At 39.4% G+C, this 20,453-nt stretch overlaps 1 protein-coding gene across 1 annotated transcript in view; it reads left to right on the top strand.

Annotated features, from left to right (window-relative positions):
* Positions 1-20,453, top strand: part of LOC124367226 (serine/arginine repetitive matrix protein 1) — a 341,596-nt gene that overhangs the window by 131,318 nt on the left and 189,825 nt on the right. The window contains exon 2 of the mRNA XM_046823902.1: positions 7,579-7,679. Coding sequence (XP_046679858.1) covers positions 7,581-7,679 — 99 coding nt within the window. The 5' untranslated portion in view covers positions 7,579-7,580. The remainder of the gene's footprint in view (positions 1-7,578; positions 7,680-20,453) is intronic.

A 20,453-nucleotide genomic window follows, 5' to 3' on the forward strand; every position in this document is an offset into this window, starting at 1 on the left:
GAACGTTCTTCAGTGGGAAGATAGTTTTTTCATCGCTCACATCGCCAAAGCTGAACCCTGTTTTTGCAAAACACGGATTTTTGTCGTTTTAAACTTTTCCCGATTGTAAGATTCTTTGTAGCTTAAAAACAAAATTTGGCATATGTGCTATTCGTCGTAAGCTCTCCATGTTCCAAATTTTCGAAATTATTTATCTGCATGGGTCCGTTGGTACTTTATTATTTAGACCCAATATTTTTGGATTATTATGACATGGATATGTTCAACCCAAAGGCAGTAAAAATTTATACGTGTACATTTATTTTTACATCAAAACACTTAATTTTCCATATGTAATTTAAAATATCCTTCCTACATAATTATATATAAGTACTTTTGATTTTCTCGGAAACCTTTTTTGATTAATTACGATTTTATGTTTAGTTGAGCTAAAATTGAATTTACATAAATAAACCCACTTTCAGGTAAACACAACTTGATGGGTTCGAGTATGAGCCTATTAAAATAACATTTACAAGAAACATTTAACTATCCAAATGTTACTGATTGATCTGGAAACTTTTCAAAGCCTATAATTTTCTATTATCAATTTGTAAAGCAATTTAAAATAAATCAACGGACATCACTTGAGTGATCCTGATGGGATGTGCATTATGAGCAGTTTCCCTATTCTAAGATACACATGCATATTGTACATGAACATCTTTGCTATACGGTTTCTAATATAGCTTGTAACAGGTGCACGTATAAATATATAGTTATATTAAGTAGTCTCTCTGTCTTGATAAGACAACATTTGAAACGACGTGTAAAGAATACGTGACTGCAAATACCGCCTCTAAATTCTAAATATAACTGAGCAACATCCTGGTGATAAATTATGAAAAACACCGTAGAGGGATTCCCACAATGGAACGGGTGTTTAGCATTCTACACAGACGCTATGAATTACGGGGCCCAGTCATCCCGTCACTAAATTGCAGGCTCCCAGCTGATCGTAACCTGCACGATTATGGGCCTTCCACTTTCGTCTATCATTATTATCAATTTTTGGTTAACAAGTTATCGACTGCGAGATCTTCAGAGCCACCGGTCTCGATGTAGTGTTATTCGTTCTAGAGCAACGTATTGGGTCTATACAACTTATTATATGTAACTGGCCAAAAAGAAAGAAAGTACTAGGCAACGTTTACACCTAAAAGCTCAATTTTAATGAACTTTGAAATAATTTTTACAGCAGGAGACGTAAAAATGTTCAACGAAGAATAGATGAACAGATGAATTCAAGTTAATGCAGTTTAATATTTATGTAGACGCTTGTACGAAAAGTAACTTTGAAACTCTTAACATTACAGATGAAGAACATTCTCTCATTACGTAAATCGTATTGGAAGTTTTTGAAAGTTACAGTATTGGAAAGTTATGGGTAGATGTCACCAAATTAACTACCAAAAAAATGAATTTTAGCGTTCTCACAGTACATACAGCCTTGGAACTTTGAAATCAAGCATACTCAATGCAGTTTACATCAATCAAAATTTCGTATTCCTTGAAAATTTGCTAAATTATATGTAGTGACGAGGTATTCTGTGGCAGGCCTGCCTGTGCTCTCGTTAGAAAACTCTTGTATTCAGTGACGAACTATAACAGTGTGCATGTTGTAGGAATGACGACGGAGGTGGCCAACAGTTCTGTGGCCGGCCTGTGCTCTCGTTTGAAAACTCTTGTATTCAGTGTACTGTTTGTGTGCAGTGACGAACTATAACAGTGTGCATGTTGTAGGAATGACGACGGAGGTGGCCAACAGTTCTGTGGCCGGCCTGCCTGTGCTCTCGTTAGAAAACTCTTGTATTCAGTGACGAACTATAACAGTGTGCATGTTGTAGGAATGACGACGGAGGTGGCCAACAGTTCTGTGGCCGGCCTGTGCTCTCGTTTGAAAACTCTTGTATTCAGTGTACTGTTTGTGTCCAGTGACGAACTATAACAGTGTGCATGTTGCAGGAATGACGACGGAGGTAGCCAACAGTTCTGTGGCTGGCCTGCCTGTGCTCTCGTTTGAAAACTCTTGTATTCAGTGTACTGTTTGTGTCCAGTGACAATCTATAACAGTGTGCATGTTGTAGGAATGACGACGGAAGTAGCCAACAGTTCTGTGGCCGGCCTGCCTGTGCTCTCGTTAGAAAACTCTTGTATTCAGTGTACTGTTTGTGTGCAGTGACAATCTATAACAGTGTGCATGTTGTAGGAATGACGACGGAGGTAGCCAACAGTTCTGTGGCCGGCCTGCCTGTGCTCTCGTTTGAAAACTCTTGTATTCAGTGTACTGTTTGTGTCCAGTGACGAACTATAACAGTGTGCATGTTGCAGGAATGACGACGGAGGTGGCCAACAGTTCTGTGGCCGGCCTGCCTGTGCTCTCGTTAGAAAACTCTTGTATTCAGTGTACTGTTTGTGTCCAGTGACGAACTATAACAGTGTGCATGTTGCAGGAATGACGACGGAGGTGGCCAACAGTTCTGTGGCCGGCCTGCCTGTGCTCTCGTTAGAAAACTCTTGTATTCAGTGTACTGTTTGTGTTCAGTGACGAACTATAACAGTGTGCATGTTGTAGGAATGACGACGGAGGTGGCCAACAGTTCTGTGGCCGGCCTGCCTGTGCTCTCGTTAGAAAACTCTTGTATTCAGTGTACTGTTTGTGTTCAGTGACGAACTATAACAGTGTGCATGTTGTAGGAATGACGACGGAGGTGGCCAACAGTTCTGTGGCCGGCCTGCCTGTGCTCTCGTTAGAAAACTCTTGTATTCAGTGTACTGTTTGTGTGCAGTGAAAATCTATAACAGTGTGCATGTTGTAGGAATGACGACGGAGGTGGCCAACAGTTCTGTGACAGGCCTGCCTGTGCTCTCGTTAGAAAACTCTTGTATTCAGTGTACTGTTTGTGTGCAGTGACAATCTATAACAGTGTGCATGTTGTAGGAATGACGACGGAGGTAGCCAACAGTTCTGTGGCCGGCCTGCCTGTGCTCTCGTTAGAAAACTCTTGTATTCAGTGTACTGTTTGTGTGCAGTGACAATCTATAACAGTGTGCATGTTGTAGGAATGACGACGGAGGTAGCCAACAGTTCTGTGGCGGGCCTGCCTGTGCTCTCGTTTGAAAACTCTTGTATTCAGTGTACTGTTTGTGTCCAGTGATGAACTATAACAGTGTGCATGTTGCAGGAATGACGACGGAGGTGGCCAACAGTTCTGTGGCCGGCCTGCCTGTGCTCTCGTTAGAAAACTCTTGTATTCAGTGTACTGTTTGTGTCCAGTGACGAACTATAACAGTGTGCATGTTGCAGGAATGACGACGGAGGTGGCCAACAGTTCTGTGGCCGGCCTGCCTGTGCTCTCGTTAGAAAACTCTTGTATTCAGTGTACTGTTTGTGTCCAGTGACGAACTATAACAGTGTGCATGTTGTAGGAATGACGACGGAGGTGGCCAACAGTTCTGTGGCCGGCCTGCCTGTGCTCTCGTTAGAAAACTCTTGTATTCAGTGTACTGTTTGTGTCCAGTGACGAACTATAACAGTGTGCATGTTGCAGGAATGACGACGGAGGTGGCCAACAGTTCTGTGGCCGGCCTGCCTGTGCTCTCGTTAGAAAACTCTTGTATTCAGTGTACTGTTTGTGTCCAGTGACAATCTATAACAGTGTGCATGTTGTAGGAATGACGACGGAGGTGGCCAACAGTTCTGTGGCCGGCCTGCCTGTGCTCTCGTTAGAAAACTCTTGTATTCAGTGTACTGTTTGTGTCCAGTGACAATCTATAACAGTGTGCATGTTGCAGGAATGACGACGGAGGTGGCCAACAGTTCTGTGGCCGGCCTGCCTGTGCTCTCGTTAGAAAACTCTTGTATTCAGTGTACTGTTTGTGTCCAGTGACAATCTATAACAGTGTGCATGTTGTAGGAATGACGACGGAGGTGGCCAACAGTTCTGTGACAGGCCTGCCTGTGCTCTCGTTAGAAAACTCTTGTATTCAGTGTACTGTTTGTGTCCAGTGACAATCTATAACAGTGTGCATGTTGTAGGAATGACGACGGAGGTGGCCAACAGTTCTGTGACAGGCCTGCCTGTGCTCTCGTTAGAAAACTCTTGTATTCAGTGTACTGTTTGTGTGCAGTGACAATCTATAACAGTGTGCATGTTGTAGGAATGACGACGGAGGTGGCCAACAGTTCTGTGACAGGCCTGCCTGTGCTCTCGTTAGAAAACTCTTGTATTCAGTGTACTGTTTGTGTGTCCAGTGACAATCTATAACAGTGTGCATGTTGTAGGAATGACGACGGAGGTGGCCAACAGTTCTGTGGCCGGCCTGCCTGTGCTCTCGTTAGAAAACTCTTGTATTCAGTGTACTGTTTGTGTCCAGTGACAATCTATAACAGTGTGCATGTTGTAGGAATGACGACGGAGGTGGCCAACAGTTCTGTGGCCGGCCTGCCTGTGCTCTCGTTAGAAAACTCTTGTATTCAGTGTACTGTTTGTGTGCAGTGACAATCTATAACAGTGTGCATGTTGTAGGAATGACGACGGAGGTGGCCAACAGTTCTGTGACAGGCCTGCCTGTGCTCTCGTTAGAAAACTCTTGTATTCAGTGTACTGTTTGTGTGCAGTGACAATCTATAACAGTGTGCATGTTGTAGGAATGACGACGGAGGTGGCCAACAGTTCTGTGGCCGGCCTGCCTGTGCTCTCGTTAGAAAACTCTTGTATTCAGTGTACTGTTTGTGTGCAGTGACAATCTATAACAGTGTGCATGTTGTAGGAATGACGACGGAGGTGGCCAACAGTTCTGTGGCCGGCCTGCCTGTGCTCTCGTTAGAAAACTCTTGTATTCAGTGTACTGTTTGTGTCCAGTGACAATCTATAACAGTGTGCATGTTGCAGGAATGACGACGGAGGTGGCCAACAGTTCTGTGGCCGGCCTGCCTGTGCTCTCGTTAGAAAACTCTTGTATTCAGTGTACTGTTTGTGTCCAGTGACAATCTATAACAGTGTGCATGTTGTAGGAATGACGACGGAGGTGGCCAACAGTTCTGTGACAGGCCTGCCTGTGCTCTCGTTAGAAAACTCTTGTATTCAGTGTACTGTTTGTGTCCAGTGACAATCTATAACAGTGTGCATGTTGTAGGAATGACGACGGAGGTGGCCAACAGTTCTGTGGCCGGCCTGCCTGTGCTCTCGTTAGAAAACTCTTGTATTCAGTGTACTGTTTGTGTCCAGTGACGAACTATAACAGTGTGCATGTTGCAGGAATGACGACGGAGGTGGCCAACAGTTCTGTGGCCGGCCTGCCTGTGCTCTCGTTAGAAAACTCTTGTATTCAGTGTACTGTTTGTGTCCAGTGACGAACTATAACAGTGTGCATGTTGCAGGAATGACGACGGAGGTGGCCAACAGTTCTGTGGCCGGCCTGCCTGTGCTCTCGTTAGAAAACTCTTGTATTCAGTGTACTGTTTGTGTCCAGTGACAATCTATAACAGTGTGCATGTTGCAGGAATGACGACGGAGGTGGCCAACAGTTCTGTGGCCGGCCTGCCTGTGCTCTCGTTAGAAAACTCTTGTATTCAGTGTACTGTTTGTGTCCAGTGACAATCTATAACAGTGTGCATGTTGCAGGAATGACGACGGAGGTGGCCAACAGTTCTGTGGCCGGCCTGCCTGTGCTCTCGTTAGAAAACTCTTGTATTCAGTGTACTGTTTGTGTCCAGTGACAATCTATAACAGTGTGCATGTTGCAGGAATGACGACGGAGGTGGCCAACAGTTCTGTAACAGGCCGGCCTGCCTGTGCTCTCGTTAGAAAACTCTTGTATTCAGTGTACTGTTTGTGTCCAGTGACAATCTAAAACAGTGTGCATGTTGCAGGAATGACGACGGAGGTGGCCAACAGTTCTGTGGCCGGCCTGCCTGTGCTCTCGTTAGAAAACTCTTGTATTCAGTGTACTGTTTGTGTCCAGTGACAATCTATAACAGTGTGCATGTTGTAGGAATGACGACGGAGGTGGCCAACAGTTCTGTGGCGGCCTGCCTGTGCTCTCGTTAGAAAACTCTTGTATTCAGTGTACTGTTTGTGTCCAGTGACAATCTATAACAGTGTGCATGTTGTAGGAATGACGACGGAGGTGGCCAACAGTTCTGTAACAGGCCCTGCCTGTGCTCTCGTTAGAAAACTCTTGTATTCAGTGTACTGTTTGTGTCCAGTGACAATCTATAACAGTGTGCATGTTGTAGGAAATGACGACGGAGGTGGCCAACAGTTCTGTGGCCGGCCTGCCTGTGCTCTCGTTAGAAAACTCCTTGTATTCAGTGTACTGTTTGTGTCCAGTGACAATCTATAACAGTGTGCATGTTTGTAGGAATGACGACGGAGGTGGCCAACAGTTCTGTGCAGGCCTGCCTGTGCTCTCGTTAAAAAACTCTTGTATTCAGTGTACTGTTTGTGTCCAGTGACAATCTATAACAGTGTGCATGTTGCAGGAATGACGACGGAGGTGGCCAACAGTTCTGTGACAGAGGGCCTGCCTGTGCTCTCGTTAGAAAACTCTTGTATTCAGTGTACTGTTTGTGTCCAAGTGACAATCTATAACAGTGTGCATGTTGTAGAATGACGACGGAGGTGGCCAACAGTTTCTGTGACCAGGCCTGCCTGTGCTCTCGTTAGAAAACTCTTGTATTCAGTGTACTGTTTGTGTCCAGTGACAATCTATAACAGTGTGCATGTTGTAGGAATGAACGACGGAGGTGGCCAACAGTTCTGTTAACAGGCCTGCCTGTGGCTCTCGTTAGAAAACTCTTGTTATTCAGTGTACTGTTTGTGTCCAGTGACAATCTATAACAGTGTGGCATGTTGTCAGGAATGACGACGGAGGTGGCCAACAGTTTCTGTAACCGGCCTGCCTGTGCTCTCGTTAGAAAACTCTTGTATTCAGTGTTACTGTTTGTGTCCAGTGACAATCTATAACAGTGTGCTGTTGCAGGAATGACGACGACGGAGGTGGCCAACAGTTTCTGTGGCCGGCCTGCCTGTGCTCATCGTTAAAAACTGCTTGTATTCAGTGTAACTGTTTGTGTCCAGTGACAATCTATAACAGTGGTGCATGTGCAGGAATGACGACGGAGGTGGCCAACAGTTTCTGTGGCCGGCCCTGCCTGTGCTCCTCGTTAGAAAAACTCTTGTATTCAGTGTACTGTTTTGTGTCCAGTGACAATCTATAACAGTGTGCATGTTGTAGAATGACGAAGGAGGTGGCCAAACAGTTCTGTGACAGGCCTCTGACAGGCCCTGCCTGTGCTCTCGTTAGAAAACTCTTGTATTCAGTGTACAGTAAGTTTTGTGTCCAGTGACAATCAATAACAGTGTGCATGTTGTAGGAATTGACGACGGCGTGGCCAACAGTTCTGTGGCCGTGTGCTCTCTGTATTAGAAAAACGCTCTTGTATTCAGTGTACTGTTAGTACAATCTATGTTTTCAGTGTATTGCCTGTGTCCAGTGACAATATTCAGTGTACACAGTGTGCATCAGTTGTAGGAATGACGACGGAGGTGGCCAACAGTTCTGTGGCCGGCCTGCCTGTGCTCTCGGTGCGTCACTACGAAGCCCCGCCTCCTGCTAACCTCAACACACAATTGGTCAGTATGCAGTTTGCAAGGGTTTAATCATTAATTTACGTAATTAAAATACTTTATATTATTCTAGTGTATGCTTCTCCTACAGATGTAACGTTTGCACCTCAAAATTGGACGTTAATGCTACTTCATTCTGCGGAAATTGTTCAAGAAATCTGTTTTACTACATCGCTGTCAGGTTACCAGGCACAAAACTCGACAACGTCTCGGCCAATCGACCTTTATGTATTGTAACACATTATTTAAAATTTGAGGAAGGCTTTTATAAAGAGGAAAACTAAATAATTATCGGAATACCTTCTAATTTGTGAAAACAGTTATATTATTTACGAAACATAATCCAAATTATACTGCCAGTAAACATCTTTCGAGATGTTTGGCTGAAGTTTACGAACGTGGAATATGTTTTCATCACTCTGTATGGTAATTGGGTACTTTCCAATACAGCCGAGATCTCGAATGTCATCGTCTTCCTCGTAGCTAAGCCAGTTGATTTCCCTCCCCCACACATTGCATAGCTCGGGCAAGCAATTATTTCCCTATGTAAACATCTTTGTCCATCTTTAAACATTTGAAATTCCGGTGCAATTCCGTTATTTATTTTGACACTCGTATGTTGAAACACGTGATTTTAACACCAAAATGAATGATAAAATAGTGTTACGTTTCGTTATGGAAGGACACTTACTAGACTATGAAATGTAAGATAATCTTTCAAAAGTATCGCTCGGCTTCACCTCGCGGATAAATACAATCTCGCCTAGTAAAAGATCACTTAAGAGACTAGTAATTAAATTTACTATTACCTTGAAGTCTTTAAAACCATTAAGGATAAAGTGCTTGATCATGAAGATAGGAAACACGAGTTACTGTCTAACTTTTCCTACGGATTTGGCCAGTGACAAATTTAAAATATTATTTTAATGTATTGAAAATACCATTTAAATACTGTTTTAAAACTAAAGTTGTTATAAAAAGTAAAACTGAATAAATTAGTTAATTTTTACACACACAGTACTGGAATCTGTTAGGATACGTCGACTATATATGGCGTTATGGCATTTTTACAGTTGCTTAAGGCAAAACAGAGAAATGAACACAACTCGAGCCATTATTTCCAAGATTGCAGTCCGTAAACATTTATATTACGCTAAACTTGTAGCAAACGGTTTCGAAATGTTGCATTATCTTAGTAAGGACTACCTTATCTTCTTATACGGGAAGTAGGTGGTTTTGAAAAAAGTTGTACTCTTGAGTTTACGTATCTATATAACTCCTTAATCATTGCCCCACAAAGCAAAACCAACAATAGCTTTGAAAATATCACAGATCGGACGTAAATTAGGAAGACAGGAAGTAGACTTTTCAGTTTCTTAAGTAGTTTTTCGGAGCTTCTCCTCAGCAAAGGTCTGAAATATTTCATAGCTACTAAGAAACCCTTTTAGGAACTATTTAGTCAAACACTATGGAATTTTCAGTCTCCAGCGTCAGAGCTTTGGCCTTTTGGTATTTGAAGGTTTAGACCATCAAACAATTAATCATAGTGACACGGAAGTGGTTCTGGTGGCAGAGCTGTTGCTAAATGACTATCTGACTCATCTCATCAGCAATGCCTGACATTAAAAAGGGAGGTGCCATATAATGCCTTTTTAAACTTTGAGGTCTTGGAGATTTGGGTTTGGGAGTTCCTCCATACATCTCAGTAAAACTGAGCTATTTGTAAATTTATACAAAAGCTATACAAAAGTTAAAAGAGTTTATACAACATTATTATAAAGTAGATGGTTTTAAGGTATCGTGTTTGAAATTGAAATGGTATTTTCTTCATCAGGATATGAAGACAAACTTAGCTATGGTGTCGGAAATATAGTTCTTTATAACTATAAATGCTCTTGCACGCAAGATGACGCAGGCTCAATTTATTGAAACTGAGATGCTTTAAACTATGTGCTCAGATTGTAGTCCTACTTCCTCAAAAGGAATCATGGGTTCACTTGCAAAAAGTCCTGTTACAACAGTGTTAAAAAATTTAATTCAATTTCATATTTTATTCACTCTTTAATTAAAATTTTTATTAATATTGAATTAAATGTTACACCTGGAAGCGAAAAGAAATATACCAATATACTAGGAGTATATGGAAGTGGTATTTAGGATCAAAATTACATCTTAGATTTTTTAAATATCTTATTTATGTTGCCTAACAACAATCCAAAGTTACAAGAGATATTTCCAAGAGTTTAATTTTCACGATAATACACAGATCAAGAACGGCAAACTTACGGTTAACAGTCCCAACCATGGTTATAACAAAATCTTTCAGATCTCCCAAATACATGAAATTCCAATAGAAACTGTGCTACAAACATGCTACAGTCATTATTGAAGGACGGTTGTAGCAGCTTCCATACCATTAAAACTGCACAGTAACGGAATAAGATGACATAGAATTGTTTAATTAAGCTTGTTTAAGACATCTGTTAATGGTTCCCTGTAGTAAAGCACCTATCTTTGTGTGGTCTCGGTTAAAAGTTAATAATTCATCTGCAGCCAGGTTTTCCGCGTAATAATAGCAGTAATTCCGTGTATTTAGCCACATAACTGTAATCTTCTGGTAACTAAGAAACCACAAAAGACTGCTAAATAGTCGTCCTTCCCGTAATCGCTTTTAGATTTATTCCAACACTCGTCTCCCGACTCCAACACATGAAGCGGTCTTCTGCAACGGAGGAATTCTTTGCGGTCAAGCCGTAGTGGGGCAAGCCGTTGCAGGACTGCGGTCGAGATTTAGGGAACATGTTTATTGTTGCGTGGAACTCAAGATTGTACTTGTGTAATAATGTGTTGGAGAATGTGTTTGTGGAAAGAGTTGCACCATGATGGACGTAACGGTGATTCCGCAACGTTGTGTTTTGGGCTCAGACAAAATGGTTCATTATAAATCTATACCTTCCTTGATGATCTGAACCAAGTAAAACGGTCTGCGAGATGGAGAGCAAATTTTTTTTACTGGTCAGTGGCGTGTCGTTCTTGGAGTAGAACTGAACTCTTGTTTCCTTGAGATAGAATAGTTGTACTTGATCCATGCGTTGCGCTACACTATTTACAGTAGGTACTAATGCATAATGCATCGATTTATTGTTTACATTAACATATTTAAAATTTGTCCAAATTAAATACTAAAACAGAAATTAATTACTTTAATAAAAACAAAGACGTTCGTGGTACACCAAAGATGCGAAGTAAGAAACGTATATAACCTCGGATTCAGAGCTTCATCCTAGTGAAGGACTAAACATTTTCTTAGCAACTAATAAAACCGTGTATACCAAATAGTATGGAACTTCCTTCTCCAGCCTCAGAGCTTTAGCTTAGTAGCATTTAGACTTGAAGACCATCAAAACATAATCATAGTGACACGAAGGTGGTTCTGGAGGCAGAGTTGTTGTTCAACGACTATGTGAACCATTAAAACGGGTGTTGCCTCATTGCGTCTCTTTCAAACTTTGAGGTCTTCGAGATTTGGGTTTGGGAATTCCTCCATATCACCTCAGTGAACCTAAGCTATATGTAAATGGTTAATTTATACAACATTAATATAAGGTAGATAATTTTAAATTATCCTGTTTAAAATACACCAAAACGATAATATTAACTGAAATTGTCAGAGGGACCATCTACTTCCCTTCACAACAAGATAACATAGCGATAACAATAATATGGGTGTTAGTAGGTATTAGTAGCACAAAAGAATACTTTTTTAGTCGAATATTTATACATAGAAAAAATATATTCGTATTTATCAAATTTTATCAAGTTATATGCACACAAAATTTATTACTTGCTTTTATGAACTAGAGAAATTGAAAGTGAAAGAAACGAGAGCTATCGCGTCTTTTTATAGAATGCGTAATAAGTATAGCTAGTTGCTTAGATTTTTTTTATGTTTCAGTGTGAAGCAGTAAACACATAAAAAGTTAACAAATGGTAGAAGTTCAATACCACGATAAATAAAAACGTCACAGTGATCTACAGTTGAGTAAATATTAGGGTGTGGCCAAGGTCCTATCCTTTGGTCGATCTTACCGCACAAAAAGATGAAATAAAAACCTCTTCATATACTGGACCTTTCATTGTTGAAATATGCAGCATAATAACGCCTTACAAAGTCAAGTGGAATTTGCATAAAAGGTCTATAATTATTGCCCTGTCAAGTTAAAGCCGACACTTCGCTAGGCATGCCGTATGTGGGCTTCGCAATCGTAATATTAAAAACATCTCAAGGTCGTGAGTCGCACCTTCCATTCTATGCTAACGGGCGGCGTTCAAGTCTCCGGAGACGGGCTGTGAGTACGGCTGCCTTGACACCGTCGCGTCGCTTAGAGAACTGAAAGGCGGGACTTTGCCAGAGGAATGCTGTTTTTATTGATGCTGTATGCAGTAGGAATTATGACGTTTGTTGTGTCATTTACTGTTTTTGCTAAATAAACCAAGTTTATTTTAAGTTTCCACATCTGGTGACAGGTAATATTATGAAATTGGCCTATTTTGTGCTATGGATGATTATGAGATTCTGGGGTACTGAAAACACTGTTTCCAAATCCAAAATGTACTCCATCCTTCCGTCAGCCCAAATTGAAATTTTACTTCATAATGAGTCTTCGGTGCTTATAAAATAAACAATTTACAACACTTATTGTGTTAACTAGTTATTATTTCAAAATTGAAACCAAATTTGGATCGATTGATGCCTTCCGCGGATTTCCCAAAATGTTACATCAATTTACTCTGAAAAAATATTTTAAATGCTTGTAAAGTTACACATAATAAGTTCTCATTTGTTCATTCTTTGCTGACCTTGCATAACTTTATTTTCCCTATTCCAAATTATAACGGGCCTTTAATTACTTGTTCTGAAACACAAGCCCTTATTTACTTGTTCTAAAAAACGATATTCATTCCGTTCCAAAATAAGAAACTTTCGTGAATATAAGCATTCGTATCGGGTTGGGAGTAGTGATTAAAAGAGTTATTTTCGAAATCAAAAATTCTAATATGGAACCATATAATGATTAGTTGTAAATAAAACATTCTTGGTACTAGAAGACAAACCGTGATTGTTAACGTTATAGTATAGTTAAAAAAGATTTATTTAGATAATTACTACTCAAAAACGAAGTAATATTGACATCAGCTATAGGCAGCAAGTACATCAATGACATGAATCCCAATTTTGTTTCCACATGAGTTCATAGTTTGAAGAGATTTTAAAATTAAATTTTAAACTCCATGTATCGTTATTTAAGAGCTTAGCAGGCTTAGTTACAGGTGAAATAGTTGATTAAATCTTTTTAACTTTATCTGTTTCTTGAAATGAACACATTATATACTTACGAACAAGAGGGAAATAAAGATATTAAGTACAGAATATTAATAATTGTATGAAAAAAAAAACTGGTGACAATGACTGAGAGTATTTCTTTACTTTTGGAATACAAATACGAGTAAAAAACATTAGAAAACATCAAAACCGAAAGACGAATCTGGAGTCAGATGTTTTATCAAGCAGTTAGCTTTCCTATAGCTTTAGAATATGTTATTAAATCAACAAAAAAAGATCTACAGCCTTGTTAAATTACAGGATACAACTCTTTGTAAAAGGTTTTGAGAGTAAGAAGATATCACTATTTATTGTCCCGGCGCCCACGACTGAATCAATATTCTTGGCCATCAATTCGTGGCCTTCGAGGAATATAAAGTTTGTGGCATTCCGCAGCGCACGAGAAGTGACGAAGTGGAAGTCAAGGTTATATCAGGACAATAAATATGCTAGATTTCTTCCTAGGGCATTCCTTATAGAAGACATCTTCAAACTCTCTTCAGTCTTCGAGGAATATAAAGTTTGTGGCATTCCACAGCGCACGATAAGTGACGAAGTGGAAGTCAAGATTATATCAGGACAATAAATATGCTAGATTTCTTCCTAGGGCATTCCTTATATAAGACATCCTCAAAACTCTCTTCAGTCTTCGAGGAATATAAAGTTTGTGGCATTCCGCAACGCACGAGAAGTGACGAAGTGGAAGTCAAGGTTATATCAAGACAATAAATATGCTAGATTTCTTCCTTGGGCATTCCTTATATAAGACATCTTCAAAACTCTCTTCAGTGTTCGCGGGGAAGTAAAAAAACACTACTCAAAACAGTGGAAAACGATATTAAAATGAAAATGTTGAGACTGGAATTTAAGCTTTGATGTAAATTTGGTTAAAAGTAGATTCTTAAATTTAGGTTATTTATAAATAGCCCCTATTGACCGTCCTGGCTACTAGTTTGTCCATAGTCCCAGTACAATTATGTAATACAAATTAAGATCAAACGATCAGGGGATAATCTGTACATGTAAAGAGTTGTCAATAAGAACCCGAAACGAGAAGGATATGTTGAACTGAATCCGGCACGAACGATGGAAACAAAATTTCGTCAATGCAAATGAGAACTATTAGCTATCATGATTCCGTGATGTGTGGGAGGTCAAAAGCTCCGATTGTTTCTGCGGGTGATTGCCACACACCTGCAATAGTATCAAAGCTCGCCGTACAACCATGGCCACACACCTGTAATAGTATCAAAGCTCGCCGTACAACCATGGCTACACACCTTTAATAGTATCAAAGCTCGCCGTACAACCATGGCCACACACCTGTAATAGTATCAAAGCTCGCCGTACAACCATGGCCACACACCTGTGATAGTATCAAAGCTCGCCGTAAAACCATGGCTACACACCTTTAATTGTATCAAAGCTCGCCGTACAACCATGGCTACACACCTGTAATAGTATCAAAGCTCGCCGTACAACCATGGCCACACACCTGTAATAGTATCAAAGCTCGCCGTACAACCATGGCCACACACCTGTAATAGTATCAAAGCTCGCCGTAAAACCATGGCTACACACCTTTAATTGTATCAAAGCTCGCCGTACAACCATGGCTACACACCTTTCATTGTATCAAAGCTCGCCGTACAACCATGGCCACACACCTGCAATAGTATCAAAGCTCGCCGTACAACCATGGCCACACACCTGTAATAGTATCAAAGCTCGCCGTACAACCATGGCTACACACCTTTAATTGTATCAAAGCTCGCCGTACAAACATGGCCACACACCTATAATAGTATCAAAGCTCGCCGTACAACCATGGCCACACACCTGCAATAGTATCAAAGCTCGCCGTACAACCATGGCCACAGGCACCTTACACTGAACCCTACCGTGGAATACAGGTCAGTATCTTCACAAATGTATGTGTATGTATATATATTTTATATTAAATCCTGTTATTGTTGGAATTATTGTTAAATAACTTAATATATTTGTAACAGTTGATTAATTCTTGTATTTAATCATGTACTACTGATATGTGTGTATATGTATATAATATTTATGGGTATGTATATATATATATATATATATATGAATATATGTATATAATCTGCCTAATTAGTCCTTATGTTTTTAAGTTTTTACTATTATTTGGTTTTGTTTGATTTGTGTAATAGTTTATATACTTATAATATCTAAAAACGTCGAAACATGCAAATTATTTAAACTTAAGTTCACCTTCTGCCAAAAGAGACTGAATAGGCTTTAAATGTACTTTGCCAACTGTATGTAAAATGTATATATATGTATAATGCCAATATATTAAAAAAGAACTTGTTTTCCTTTTCCACACGTGCTTTGTGTAGCACATGGAATTGTATTTTTTTTGTAAACTTTCTGGTAAATAAAGATTTTTGTGAACTGTGAACTGTGAAATGGTGGCGAGATGAGAACTATTAGCAACAACATGATTACTAGATGTGTGGGAGGCCAAAGGCTCCGATTGTTTCAGCGGGTGATTGCCACACACCTGTAATAGTATCATAGCTCGCCGTACAACCATGGCCACAGGCACCTTACACTGAACCCTACCGTGGAATACAGGTCAGTATCTTCACAAATAGTGGCGAGATGAGAACTATTAGCAACAACATGATTACTTGATGTGTGGGAGGCTAAAGGCTCCGATTGTTTGCAAGCAAGGTAATAGTATGGCATAACAGTTCCATGTCTGAGACGTGGAATAAACTCGGTGGTATAACTGGAACTTTGCCTTGGAGGAGAATAAATCTAACAGAACAACAAAGTGATGGTTATGAGATAAATCTAAATAAAAATGTTTTATAAATAGGCCTTTTTCAAAGTAAAACTTTTTACTTGATTTCAAACTAGATTGATTGCTTCGATACATGATTCTTTAATATGTTAGTGATTTTGGGTAATTCTGTCCCAATCATCCTCCCCTCAGTTATTCCATTGCACTATGGATAGCAAGCACTTGTTAGGATTCCAGTAACCGCAATAGTAAATAGTAAACAGAGCTCTCTAAGAGAACTATAGAAGAATTTGTTTGCTCCTCAATGAACGTAAATCTCTAATGGGAGGATAGAAAGCATATACGATAGGCCAATGTAGGGAAAAACATATCACACATCCAAGAAGATATTACGACATCAGCCTTCACGAATACGTGATTGAACAGGTTTGCCGTTCTCTGGAAAAGGCAGTTCCTTACGAAATTAATGCAAATTGTAAGCAGCAAAGTGTTTTGGATCCAACGAGTTGTTTTGCATCGTGGAAACAGATGGTCTACGATGATAATAAAACTTGACACAAAATGTACAAACTAAACAGACTCCAACCCTTGTTAATTCCACAGATCTACTAGCATTATCACTGAGCCTTGCCAAATTCGATAGTTGTAAATCAAGTAACAGAATTCTTACATGTATGAAAATTATAAATATTGTTTGCTTATGAGAGGTTGCTACTTAACCTCGAGCCCTTACACAGGTTGGCCAGAAGTAAGCAACACCTTTTTATGAGTTATTCTTTATCCAATCAATAATTTTAAATTAATCGATTTTAGGTATCTTTTAAAAGACTTCATCAAATACAAGGAATGACAGCACAATGTGAAAGTCATACTTTTAGAATTCACATTGGGTATACCATGAGCAGGCATTTATCTGATTGAATATCTAGATCTTTAATTAGTTTTATTATTCAAGGATGGCCGTAGTTACAAGTTACTTTCTTAACGTTTGGGTTCCAAACAGTAATAAAGCAGCAGCACAAACAAAGCGATATCATCTCATCAACGATCTTTCTAAACTCTTCAGATTTCTAAACATACATGAGTGAGCGTATGACGTAGTCAGCAATAAAAGACATTGAGGTTCGTCACATAGCTATTCATGCACATGACGCCAATTCAGCCTCTTAATAGTTCGCCGATACAAAAAAGTGATACGAACTTATCAAAGATCCCTGATGAACAATTACCTCTTCAGCTTTCTAAAAATACATGAGTGAGTATGACGTAGTCAGTAATAGAAGACATTGAGGTTCGTCACATAGCTATTCATGCACATGACACTAATTCAGCCTCTTAATAGTTCGTAATTACAAACAAAGTGATACTAACTCATCAAAGATCCCTGATGAACAATTACCTCTTCAGCTTTCTAAACATACATGAGTGAGCGCATGACGTAGTCAGTAATAAAAGACATTGAGGTTCGTCACATAGCTATTCATGCACATGATGCCAATTCAGCCTCTTAATAGTTCGTCGGTACAAACAAAGTGATACTAACTCATCATCGATCCCTGATGAACAATTACCTCTTCAGCTTTCTAAAAATACATGAGTGAGTATGACGTAGTCAGTAATAGAAGACATTGAGGTTCGTCACATAGCTATTAATGCACATGACGTCAATTCAGCCTCTTAATAGTTCGTAGTTACAAACAAAGTGATACTAACTCATCAAAGGTACCTGATGAACAATTACCTCTTCAGCTTTCTAAAAATACATGAGTGAGCGTATGACATAGTCAGTAATAGAAGACATTGAGGTTCGTCACATTGCTATTCATGCACATGACGCCAATTCAGCCTCTTAACAGTTCGTCGGTACAAACACCTACTATACGGTATTTTCTCTTACATTTATCTAAATTCTGTCACATTCAAATACATTTTTAGAATATTTATTTTAGCTAGAGTTATCAGTAATTTACTTGTTGTTACTGGTCTCCTCTACCAGTGTTCTCGCTCCAGGTAAAGTTCAGATTGCCCGGAGGTACTCCACATCTTGCGATACCGATTGTGGGCTAGTAGAGGGACACGGATAGCCGAAGGTATCATACATACAGACCTATTTAGTTTAGCTAGAGTTATCAGTCATTTACTATTGTTACTGGTCCCCTCTACCAGTGTTCCCTCTCCAGCTAAAGGTCAGAGTGCCCGGAGCTACTCCACATCTCTCGACCGATCCGGCCGGCCCACCCGATGGTAATGACGACTGCGAGCCCTGATGGGGGAGGGACCTGTTAAAGAACGCCGCCTTGATGACCTCCACATCCTGGGGGCAAACCCTGGTCCTGACTCATCCGCCGGGCTATTTTCTGATATTTTTGGTCAATGGGACATTAAAATGGAAGGCCCTCTCACGATTTGTCCGTATCCGTCTGTTACTGCCTCCAAGACTCCAGAGGTGATGTCTGGTGTTTTACAACCACGAAACAATAATTTAATATTTAAAAGTAAAAAATTTAATTAAGAAATTAGAACTTTGTTGGTGTTTCAATAAGAACGGCCAGGATGTAACCTAAACCTAAACAAGTTTCTTCAAATTTATTCCCACGGCCACTGTCCAGTAAAATGACGTTAGATAAAACCATACTGATTTGATTTATGTAGTCAGCAGCTTCCAAACTAAAACGATAGTGTTGCAATGATGTGTCACATTGTGTCGGTCCAATGAGTATAATTTAGGATTTAAACACGATGCAAAGCTGCTTGTAGTGTTGCTATGATATGTCACATTGTGTCGGTCCATTGAGTATAATTTAGGATCTAAACACGATGAAAAGCTGCTTGTAGTGTTGTTCTGATATGTCACATTGTGTCGGTCCAATGAGTATAATTTAGGATCTAAACACGATGCAAAGCTGCTTGTAGTGTTGCTCTGATATGTCACATTATGTCGGTTCAATGTGTATAATTTAGGATCTAAACGCATTGCAAAGCTGCTTGTAGTGTTGCTCTGATATGTCACATTGTGTCGGTTCAATGAGTATAATTTAGGATCTAAACACGATGCAAAGCTGCTTGTAGTGTTGCTCTGATATGTCACATTGTGTCGGCTCAATGAGTATAATTTAGGATCTAAACACATTGCAAAGCTGCTTGTAGTGTTGCTCTGATATGTCACATTGTGTCGGTTCAATGAGTATAATTTAGGATCTAAACACGATGCAAAGCTGCTTGTAGTGTTGCTATGATATGTCACATTGTGTCGGTCCATTGAGTATAATTTAGGATCTAAACACGATGAAAAGCTGCTTGTAGTGTTGCTCTGATATGTCACATTGTGTCGGTCCAATGAGTATAATTTAGGATCTAAACACGATGCAAAGCTGCTTGTAGTGTTGCTCTGATATGTCACATTATGTCGGTTCAATGTGTATAATTTAGGATCTAAACGCATTGCAAAGCTGCTTGTAGTGTTGCTCTGATATGTCACATTGTGTCGGTTCAATGAGTATAATTTAGGATCTAAACACGATGCAAAGCTGCTTGTAGTGTTGCTCTGATATGTCACATTGTGTCGGTTCAATGAGTATAATTTAGGATCTAAACACATTGCAAAGCTGCTTGTAGTGTTGCTCTGATATGTCACATTGTGTCGGTCCAATGAGTATAATTTAGGATCTAAACAGGATGCAAAGCTGCTTGTAGTGTTGCTCTGATATGTCACATTATGTCGGTTAAATGTGTATAATTTAGGATCTAAACGCATTGCAAAGCTGCTTGTAGTGTTGCTCTGATATGTCACATTGTGTCGGTTCAATGAGTATAATTTAGGATCTAAACACATTGTAAAGCTGCTTGCAGTGTTGCTCTGATGTGTCACAATGTGTCGGTTCAATGAGTATAATTTAGGATCTAAACACATTGCAAAGCTGCTTGTAGTGTTGCTCTGATGTGTCACATTGTGTCGGTTCAATGAGTATAATTTAGGATCCAAACTCATTGTAAAGCTGCTGTAAAAACCTTATTCTTACAGCTCCTTTTACTCTCATGCATATGTAGATTTTTGACTTCCCACCTTCCTGGTTATGAGTGTAATAGGAAAATTATATTTTAGTTTTAGTTTTTAGGATAAAATCTTTCCCTCCTTGAGAAATGTTTATTAATTGCTTACTCTTACAATTATTCTGAATCCTACTTATGTAACCGATGTAAAACATCTTGAAGTTTAGTATCCATGTAATATTATTGAATTTTATATGCACTTAGCAATAACGCCATACAAAATCAACAAAAATTAGCCATAAAATGATCATTAAATGAATGATATTGTACCAAATGAATGATACAGGCCTGACCAATTGAATATAGAAACTGAGCATAAATTATTATATGTTTTTGAAAATTTTAGATCTCGGATGTATTTGGATAAGCCTTCATTAAATTGAGGCAGTTAATAATGAAGATAGGCTATATTCAAAATTCGATTCGATATTATTAGTGATTTTAAGGAGTTAGCTATATAAAACCATAACATTCAAAGACTAGCTTTTAGAATAAAAATTTAATATAATAATATAATACAAAACCTTAAGGCAAAAATAATACATTGGAGTTTTCATTG

This window comes from Homalodisca vitripennis, chromosome 8 (assembly GCF_021130785.1).
Source record: "Homalodisca vitripennis isolate AUS2020 chromosome 8, UT_GWSS_2.1, whole genome shotgun sequence".
Lineage (NCBI taxonomy): Eukaryota > Metazoa > Arthropoda > Insecta > Hemiptera > Cicadellidae > Homalodisca > Homalodisca vitripennis.